This window comes from Montipora capricornis, chromosome 5, assembly GCF_036669925.1.
Source record: "Montipora capricornis isolate CH-2021 chromosome 5, ASM3666992v2, whole genome shotgun sequence".
In the NCBI taxonomy this organism is placed as follows: domain Eukaryota; kingdom Metazoa; phylum Cnidaria; class Anthozoa; order Scleractinia; family Acroporidae; genus Montipora; species Montipora capricornis.
This window is the reverse complement of record NC_090887.1, coordinates 4,927,076-4,937,393: the sequence shown is the minus strand read 5'-3', so window position 1 is coordinate 4,937,393 and position 10,318 is coordinate 4,927,076. Positions and strand designations below refer to the sequence as shown.

The following is a 10,318-nucleotide window of genomic DNA, read 5'->3' as shown; positions in this document are numbered from 1 at the left end:
ATTATTGTGTAATGAGCTGTAAGGTAAAGTCCACTACAAGCCTAGAAGGCCCACCAGGCCGGCACTTATCTCTGGTTTCTGTAGCATGAAGCAACTAGCAGTATTTCTACTCCCCCCTGGATGGGATGCTAGTCTATCGCAGGGTTACCCCCAGCATTTTCACCGGTACCCATTTATACACCTGGGTGGAGAGAGGCACCATGAGAGTACAGTGTCTTGCCCAAGAACACAACACAATGTCCCCGGCCAGGACCCAAACCCGTACCACTCAATCCGGAGTCGAGCACACTGACCATGAGGCCACCGCGCCTCCCCGTAATGAGCCGTACGGTCCCCAAATTTAACCCATTGACTCCTGACCGCCCCTCACTGACGAACAGTAAAATCATTAATTTTGGCATTAGACAGAGTAAAATCTATCAAGTCTCACTCCTGGAAGTCCATGGGTGAAGCAGCTAATTAAGACTGCTGAAAGTAAGTGAATTTCAAAACTAAAAATTTAAATAAGAACTTAGTAATAATTTTATTATTATTATTATTATTGTTATTGTTATTGTTGTTGTTGTTGTTGTTGTTGTTATTGTTGTTATTGTTATTATTATTATTATTATTATTATTATTATTATTATTATTATTAGTTATAATGTATTTTAGTTCATTACCATAGTTCTTCACCCCAGAATGGAATTCTGTTACATTATGATTTACAGTTTGATATATATTTCTTGCACGTTAAATTATTAGGTTTTATTTTGATGTCATGAATTCTGGATCCAATTGAAGTCCACTTGCTGAAAAAATACATTAAATAATTTAGTTACTTAATGACAATCCGACTTAACATTATTTCAAACTATGACAGCAAAAAACATAACACTTACTTTTACCCAGAGTTTTCTTTGAAGTATCAGGAGTGAAAACGTTTGCATCTACAGCATTAGGAATGACTGAAACCATCTGAGGATTCATTGAAGCACGCAACACTGTGTTCTCCTTGCTTGAATTAAAAAAATTGTGATTAAAATGAATTTTAATTTTTCATAAATTATAACCTGGAGTAACCGCAGAATACCTGGTCACTTAATTGTGTTTCAATGTAGTAGCATAATTCAAAGAACAAAGAAATAATTATTGTAACAATACACACTATTCATCCGCAAATACGTAAGTGGATGGACATTCTGCAGTTTATTGCTATATCTGTTTGATTTTCCAGTAACTCAAAGAATGTAAAAGAGGGTTCAAACCTTGTATGAGAAACACAAATCACATGATCAATGTCTGCCAGTGAAAACTGTAGAAATTTATTTGTGATAATGGAACTTGCATCAGCAAAGCCAAACAGGGAATGGTCAGTAAACACTGTGTGGAGTCCCATGGTGCGAGCATGGAGAATGGCATCGTGACAAAAAGTAGAAAAAGCCTTGCGAAAAAGAAAAAAATACAAAATGAGGAGGCCCAAGATAGGATTGCCAACAAAAAAACTGTACCTTCAAACAAGGTGCAAATGTTCTTTAAACTTACGGAATGTCCATGAACTATGGTAATCTTTTCTCGCAGGAAAATGCATCTCATCAAGGGCAGTGTTGTGTAAAGAGTCGGTAATGTGCACTGATTATGAAAAGTGCCAAATGGTAAGTAGTACACCTGCAATTATAACAACAAGTTTAAACAAGACAAAGCATAAGAAGCAAGTAAACCTGGTTGGCATAGTTACTACATTACACAAAAGGTGCCTGTTATAGGGGACACTGAAAAACGCAGACTGCAGACTGTGCAGACCGTCTGTAAAATGAAAATTCAGTTAGCCTGCATGAATTAGGCCTAAAGAACATTTGGTTAGCCTAATTAGGCCCAAATAACATTCAGGTTAGCCTGTTTACGGTTAGCTCTCAATAATAGTGGATGAGTAGCACAATCATGATGTACATTTGTGTAACATAGTGAAATTTTACAAAATTTTTCATGCTGTCATAAAATTGGATGAAAAGGAACCTGACAAAATCAAATAGCCTCTTAAGCTGATATCTTAATGTAAAATGAAATTTTTTTGTACTGATGGATCAAAAATAAGCAATTTTAAATTTACCCATGACCCCTTGCAGGCATGGTAATTTCCTCATTTTGCCTAGATTACCCTAAAAAATTTTGTTAAATAACCTGAAATATTATCATTTTTAACTTTTGACATTACAGAAATGTTAATTTCAGAGTTGATTGTATGCTTCGCTTGATTCGCAGTTGGGAAATTCCCGCGAAATTTTCCACATGGATTCCAAAAAACAGGGCAAAATGGGCTAAAGTGCGGAAAAAACCGGTTTAACTGGATAAAAACAAGTCAAGGCCTGGTAGCAAAGCTTGCTCTGAGGGAACGTTTCGAAACGTAATGGCGGATCTGCAAGGGGAAACTTTTGGTTCTTTCACGCTCTAAATTCGCTTTGTCAACCTCTGAACGTCAAGAAGTGTTTCAGACTCACAAAGAGGTCTCGTTCTTTCACAATTTGAATTGTTTCTTTCTGAGCTTCGGCGTGTAATTTGTACATGAGATGAGCATTCTGTTTTTCTTTGGGTTTTGTAATGTGAGCTCGGACAAGCAAGATACAGAGGACATTTTGCGAAGCTGTGCTTTGGTCCTAAGGCAAATTGTAATGGCGGACAAAGTGTTTCAGACTGAGAAAAAATGCTCTGGCTTCTCGTGTGCTGAGAAATTTTTGGTAAAACTTTCTCCAAAGCAACTACCACAAATGAGCATTCTCGAACCATATTTTATTCTGCCTAACCATAAAACATCCGTGGGTTACAGACGCAAATTGCAAAACAGCACTGAAGATTTTAGGAGCGTGACGCGCAAGACTGTTGTGCTTTTCGCCCTCTTTTCTCAGTCATTGGTGAGAAATTAACCACAATTTTTTTATTTACTGGTTGCAACATTGTTTATGTGAAATATATTGTGGATTTCGTTGTGAGGAATAAAGTACAAGCCGTCTGAAGAACCTTTTGCGCTTGTCTTACTAGTTTGCGTGTTACGCGTGACGCGCCATTTTTTGTCCCCAAAGTGGACAACCGAATCTGTTTATTCTAAACTTAAGCGACCGATTTCGCTAATCTACACAGTAAATGTTACTTAATATGTAAGAAGCATATCTGCGAAATGTGAGTGGCTAGCACTTTTTACCAGCGGAGATATGGCTTGAAGTGTTCGTTCAAGATACTGGTTTCCCAAATGTACATCATGATTGTGCTACTCATCAGTGATGGTAACGCCATATTTTACCCCTTGTCTGCACAGTCAGCACAGCCTGCAGTCTGCGTTTTGGCGTGACCGCTGTTATAGCTTGTGATATGTGAATATGCAGCTGGGTCAACCCATGGCCTCCTGGGCATGACACTTGATAGATTTTACTCTATCTAACGGCATATGATTCTAGGTTTGCCCTGATTTCACCAAGGTTAGCTTAAAGATGAGGGCTAGGGTGATTTCTCGAGGCCTTATCATTTTTTAACTAGATCCAAGGTAAGCGATCTTAGTTGATCCAGTCCAACTCTTGTACCTGGCTATTAAATTGTGTTTTGCATGCTAAAAAAATGCATTTGCATTTCTCCTTCTACAACTCTTTGAGATCTTACTACTGAGTTTCAAACATAATCATCAGCACACAATTGCAAAAAAAAAAAAAGCACAAACATGTGTTGAACAGATGCACTCTTGAGAACAAGTGATGAAAAAAAAAAAACACTTTCTGATCAAAGTGACCTTTCAACATAACTACCGTGTCCCAAAATTACATGCCTGGGAAATTAATCAACTGTTATTGAATATCAAAAAGCCTGTTTTGGAGTAATGCACCAAAACACCCCATACAAGGTCTGGTAAATGGTCTACTAATCAAGTTTCAAGCCTCTCAAGCAATTTGAATACAAAGTACATGTACCTTCAGGTAATTTGTTACATATCGAACTCCACTTCGCTTTCCATAAGAATGAGTGACTACCACTACCTGAGATCAGATAATAATGAACAAATTATTACACCAGTAGTTTCAAAATGAGTCCAGAGTTGCTGTTAGTCCCAGTTTCGAAGTGAGTCTTGGTGCTAAATTATTGAAAGGGAGATGAGTTTGATTTGAATAAAAATATGTAACTCATTTCCACTTGAATGGTTGTGCACCAGGACTCACTTTGAAACTGAGGCATGCAGCAACTCGGAAATGGGCTATTACATGTACACTCACTTGCATTCTTACTCAGACACTGCGTAACACCAGTAACTGCATACAGTAAGAAAACACAAAAACCCCAGTAAAAAAATTACCTATCAGTTTGCTGACTTCAAACAGATTACTTTTTCAGAAAGGATTGTGTTGGTTAGATACAAACACAAGTTATTGTCATTGATATATAGTGGTTAGGTTTACGTTAAATGTGCTAAATTTTACCGCCCAAGGCACATTAAGATATGATTACAGACAACATTTTAGCCTGAGAATGAAAACGCTCTCACTTGAAGTTGTTATGTAAAAGTACAATTATGGTGTTAATCAAGGCAGCTAGCACTGCAAAAAACAAAAAAAATAAATAAAAGGCTTTTTCAACAAATAAAAGGAAAGCATGGACGAGGTTACGACTTGGTGATGTATCAACCAGTGTAATTGAAACAAGGGCATGTATTGTTCTAGAACATGTAGTTGGTTGTCAATCAGAGGAGCCCACTGAATTTTATTAACTGCAAATTAATTTTCAATACCTAAGGTAGCAAAACCTCATAACACCATTTGACTGTTCTCAGTGAAAACCTGATCAACAAGATTGAGAATTACAACAACCAAAGTGTTTTTTTGATGATTTTCATGATTTGGTTGTCGGCTTATAAGTCAAGAATTCATGAAGTAACAAACATTAGCACATTAAGAAAAAAGCAAAATGACCAAACCCACTGGAACAGGCTAAAGTTGTCATAGTTGTACCAATGACAGAACACAAGTTTGATACTTTTTCCTGGCAAGTTAACAATACCCAAGGAAGCCGACTTTTTTGGTGTTAAAGGCATGAGATACAGGATGTATATATTCTGTTATTTTAAAGACAAGCAACAAAATCTAAACACTTAAGAAGTGCCTGAAGTCTCATAGATTGTATGCATGGCCAAATTCCCAATGTTTTTCTCCTCAAACTTAAGAGATTGTGGTGGAAGTACTGTCTTTATAGTTTTCTGTCTTGTTTTGGCTTTGGTTCCCATATTTTTGAGAAAGATCTCTTCATTCACTTCAGTATTATTTTATTCTCCAGATAAGCGCGAGGACCACTTCTCTCTTTTTCGTCTATAACCCGCACTTCAAATATGTATACATTTGTTTCATTACTTCAAGTTGTTATAGTTCAACTTTTCCAATCAAACGTGACAAACTGGTCTGTAATTATCTTAAGTGCCACTGGCTGGCCAGAGATCCAAGTCTTTAACCTGGGGGTGTGAGACTGCCCATGTCAATTTGTGAGAGTTGGCAGACCATAGGGAAATCCAAGGTTTTGGGAGCATTTGAGCACCACACTCTCAGGGTATCGGAATAGTCAATAATATTGTTGTTTTCTTTTCTGCTGTCCTCAATGGGAAACCTGAGCTGACCAGTTATCAGTCCAACCAAATATTGTTTATTTTAATGTACAATGGTATGGTAGCGGTGATTAAGCCAAGAGTTATTCTGAGGGAAAACTGAAAAACAATAGTCTCTACACCAATGAAATCATAATTCACTTCAGCAACCTTGAAAAGAAGGAAATAATCGTAGAAGGAAGCATAATCTAGATGGGAAAAGAAAATTACCTCCAGGAAAGTACAGTAAGTATTGTACCCTGGATAGAATCAAGTGAATGTCACACATGACAATATCTGACCTGCTAATCGCCCTTACTCGCAGTCAGAGAATGAATTGCTTAGAGCGCAGCTCAACGACGTCAGACCGAAGGAGCTGTGCAGCCAGCTAGGCGCTCAGCCCCTGAACACGACCTATGTATGACCTCGGAGCACAGCACCACAGCCAGATAGAATAGGCTGGGAGTTGATTTTGCTGAGGGAGGAAAACCAGAGTAACCAGAGACAAAATTGAGATCACCTGAAGCTCAGCCTATGTACAAACTTAGGATGCGATCCCCTGGGAGGCACAAGCGTTACCACTAGGCCATCCTTACTCCCCAAAAACCAAGGACATTTGTACCAGAGACCTTTATCAACTCAGACTTCTGTCAACTCTCAACCTTTTCTGGGGAGGGGCCTATATTTTCTCATGAATCAACGTGTTGGTTGCTTGACTAGGAGTGAGCAACTCCCATACTAAGCCTACTGTATGTCACAGCATTTTTACAAGCCAATCTATTTTTTGACTTAAAGTTTTCTGCAAAAAAATAAAGGCAGTTCCGGTTCGGTGGTGCTATGACATGAAGTTAGTTCCTTGTCATTGGTCATCAGGGCTTCTGCCGGAGTCTCATTTGCGGGAAATGCAATCTCAAAATAAATCAGTCTGTGCAAACACAGTTACAGGGATATGGGGCTGTTGTTCACCACTACACCCGCAGTACCTAATCGAACAAAAATCCAATCCAACTCAACAAGAGTTCGGTAATCGAATGTTCATCTGAGTTCGATTGGCAACATTTTATTGTGAGTTCGATCATGTTCAATTGAGTTCGACAATCGAACAAGTGGTGTTCGATTGGCTTCGATTACCGAACTGTTTCATTAGATACCCCAGGTAGTCGTGGGCTCCTGGTTTGCTGGTTACAGATTACCAATGAATTTGCCTCCGTGTTGGTGGACAAAAACAATATTGATCTCTGATATATCTTCTTTCTTGCGTCTAAACGACATTTGTGCATTTCGCCACTATTTCCAGTGTCTCTAGAAATTGGTTGCAAACCATCTTCATAGGACAAAATGATATTATTTTGTCCTATGAAGGTGGTGGTTTTATTATTTACACACAGAGACACAATATAGTAACTTTATTTATGGGATGCAGAGATGGCAGGATGGCGCAGTGGTGAGAGCACTCGCAAAATTAGAGAAAAGTGGCGATCTAAACAATAATTATTTTAGGGTATTCCATTATTCACCTTGTGTCCGCGCTGGATAAGGCATTGTGAGAGCTGATAGATATGGCTTTCCACTCCTCCCATATTGGGATAAAAGAAATCGGAAACCATGCTAAAAATTAAAAGAGACTTTAATCTATTTTGCCTCAATCTCTACGTATCAAACGAATTTATCAACAAATATTATATTACCAAATGTTGTACTTCTGTTGGGTTTCCTCCATTTTCACGCGGAAGATACGTGGTGTATTTGTCATGTAGTGGTTATCTACCTTTCACACCGTAGTTAACCGGCCGCTGAGCACTTAAGATCGTCTTACTAAACAAACTCGAACCAGACCTTCACCGTGAGTTTTCCAGTCTCTTACTGAATGACGTAAAATTAATTTTTCGCGACTCTCTCTCCACAAAATCGCACAGATAGACCCGGTGGTCGAAATCAACTGGAACATTTGGACCTTCCAGCTTACATTTTCTGGTTTCAGTTATAGGGCACGCACCGCAAATTGAAGCTTAATTATCTCTCAAAAATGCATGTTTTACGCCCAATTTTCTTTTTGGATACCAAGAGTACTTACTAAGATATACTTTCTGCGGATAGTTTTAAACCGCGCAAAAATATCACTGTATTAGTAAGCATCATCGATAGGAAATCCGAGTATCTCTAGATGCGCAGAAGGTATGCGCAATAACAATAATTGGCACCGTCCTCAAAAACCGGACAAAAGGAGCTTGTCGGATCTTGTTAGTTATTAACTGACTAACCTGATTACCACGGGCTACCCAGTCTTAGAACAGGACGCAAGTTTTTTCATTTCTGACGTTTCTCCTTTGCGACAAAATGAGAAAAAATGCGAAATAGTCTTGTGGCAAATCTGATTGATCAGGTTTGATTTCGACATTTACGAAGCGCCGAGCCTTCTATGCGCACTCGAGAGATTAGGCCATTTCCGAGTTGCTGTTAGCCTCTGGTTCAAAACAAGTCACGGTGCTAAACCAATCAAATGATAATGAGTTTCATTTGCATGAAAATACACCACTCATTTCCATTTGAATGTTTGTGCACCAGGACTCTCTTTGAAACCGAAGCAAACAGCAACTCGGAAATGGGCTACGCTCCAAAAGCTTCAGCTGGGCGACCGAGAAGATCCTGGGGACGAGGTGTCCCCATTCCTGACATCACTGAACCAACAAAAAGCCAAAATATGCACATTAAATCTACCTTTATTTATCGACACATGTGCTGCATTAAGTTCGAAATGCATTGGCATTCCCGAGGGCCCTTATTGTTGGGAAAGATCGGAGAACGAAGATCATGGTTCCTCGCACACTATCCACAAAATGTAATACGAATAGTGATCCTCGCTCTTAGAGCGGTTTTCAATTGAGTGTCAAAAGTTATTAGCGAATTACTTTGGTTTTCCATCTACTTCACTCAGTGATTGATGCAAAGTTCTTAGGCCACTTTTTCAACCAATCACAAGTGAAACCAAAACCATTCGTGGCTCGCGCGTGCACGTTTTCCCGCGCTTTGTATCGGCTACGTGTAATTAATTCGAGTTTTGATTGGTTTACTAGACTGTCTCCGTCCTTTTTGATTGGCCAAAGAAATTACTTTGGTTTTTGGTTTTACGACACTCATTTGAAAACCGCTCTATCTGGACAATTAAGAGTATAGATAACCGAAAAATTCAGGTGGTTTGAATGGTATTAGAACCTATCAGTGAGCTCTGCGATGCCGCAGAAATGCTCTACCAACTGCGCTGCGAAGCCACCCACTTGGAAGCACGTCAATTTTTTAGGCTCAAGTGTTCCTGCGAAAGCACCCGATTAATGAAATAAATATGTACATAGAAATTTCTCAGCTGTCTTTAAGAGACAATAGCCTCATCTTCAAAGCGAGTCTAAGTGCGAAGTTTTTCTCATGTAAATAAATTTTCATTCATATGGAAAGTAGAACTAATTACCATAACAAAAACTTCGCACTTAGACTCGCTTTGAAGAGGAGGCAGACGTGAACTCAGAAATTGTCTACTGCTTAAATTGAACACATAAGTGTGAGAATAACTTCTCCCTTTCTATAACCCGCCCTTCAGATGAATACATTTAATTTGTAATACAAACATCTGCTGCGTTGGACCAAGGTCACCAAGGTAATGTTCCATTTAGACATAGTTAAGAGAGGGGAATGGTTATGAAACCCGACAAATTTCTTTGTTTCATTTTTTTTTTCTCTTTTTTGGCTTTGACCGTGCACAAAACACAACAGTTGTTTACTCCCTACTGAGGAACTAACCAATAGGCCATTTCCGAGTTCTTGCCTGGCTCCTCTTCAAAGCGAGGCTAAGTGCGAAGTTTTTGTTATGAAAATTAGTAGTCATTCTCATGTAAAGTAGAACTAATTACCATCACAAAACCTTCGCACTTAGACTCGCTTTGAAGAGGAGGTAGACATGAACTCGGAAATGGCCTATTCTCTATTTTCGGATTCCCCATAATACACTTTGTTTGCCCCCCAAATTTTGCATAAACCATTGTTTTCAAATGCTCTTGGGAATATGCAGTGTCCCCAAGAGCATTTGAAAACAATAGTTTATGCAAAATTTGGAGGGCAAACAAAGTGTATTATGGGGAATTCGAAAATAGAGAATAGAAACGTGTTGGTTACGTAATTCATGCATAGTGTATGAACGCAAAAGAAGACATTGTGTACTGTCGTGGACTTTCCAACCTAAATCTTGGCATCTTTATTTGCTCCTTTGATGTTTCCCGAGCTTCAAAACCAGTCTCCTCTATTAACTTTGATTTAGATACTCGACACAAGTGCAAAACAATGGTTTTCTCGATTCTCTTGTGACTTTCTCGATACCTCTGGTATCACTGTCATTTATTCAGTCGAGCAAGCATTGACCAAAGAAAAAAAGACTTAGATAAGACTGAGGATCTTCATAGTTTTATAACTTAGTTATTAACTAAACTTAGTTATTAATAGGTCTTTCGTCTATTTATTGCCGCCTTACTGATTGAGCGTCTAAACATAAAGCTATTTATGGTAAAGAAGCTAAGCAACACTGCACCCGGGACTAAACACCTAGCTTTCTAAGGTGTTCTAACTTACGGAAGTGACGACAACACTTTTTTTAAAAAAATAAGAACCCTTCTTATAAGAACGTTCAGGCCGATATTAACCAAAATTTTAAGAACATACTAAGAACATACCCAGGCGGAGAGCACG

General features: G+C 38.7%; 1 protein-coding gene across 1 annotated transcript in view; it reads right to left on the bottom strand.

Moving 5' to 3' along the window:
- The window catches only part of LOC138048778 (phosphatidylinositol N-acetylglucosaminyltransferase subunit A-like), a 19,787-nt gene extending 12,373 nt beyond the window's left edge, over nt 1–7,414 (bottom strand). The window contains exons 1-6 of the mRNA XM_068894898.1: nt 7,276–7,414; nt 7,105–7,195; nt 3,933–3,998; nt 1,525–1,647; nt 1,248–1,423; nt 882–997 (exon numbers count right to left, since the gene is read on the bottom strand). Coding sequence (XP_068750999.1) covers nt 882–997; nt 1,248–1,423; nt 1,525–1,647; nt 3,933–3,998; nt 7,105–7,195; nt 7,276–7,340 — 637 coding nt within the window. The 5' untranslated portion in view covers nt 7,341–7,414. The remainder of the gene's footprint in view (nt 1–881; nt 998–1,247; nt 1,424–1,524; nt 1,648–3,932; nt 3,999–7,104; nt 7,196–7,275) is intronic.
- Between the last annotated feature and the right edge of the window lie 2,904 nt (nt 7,415–10,318).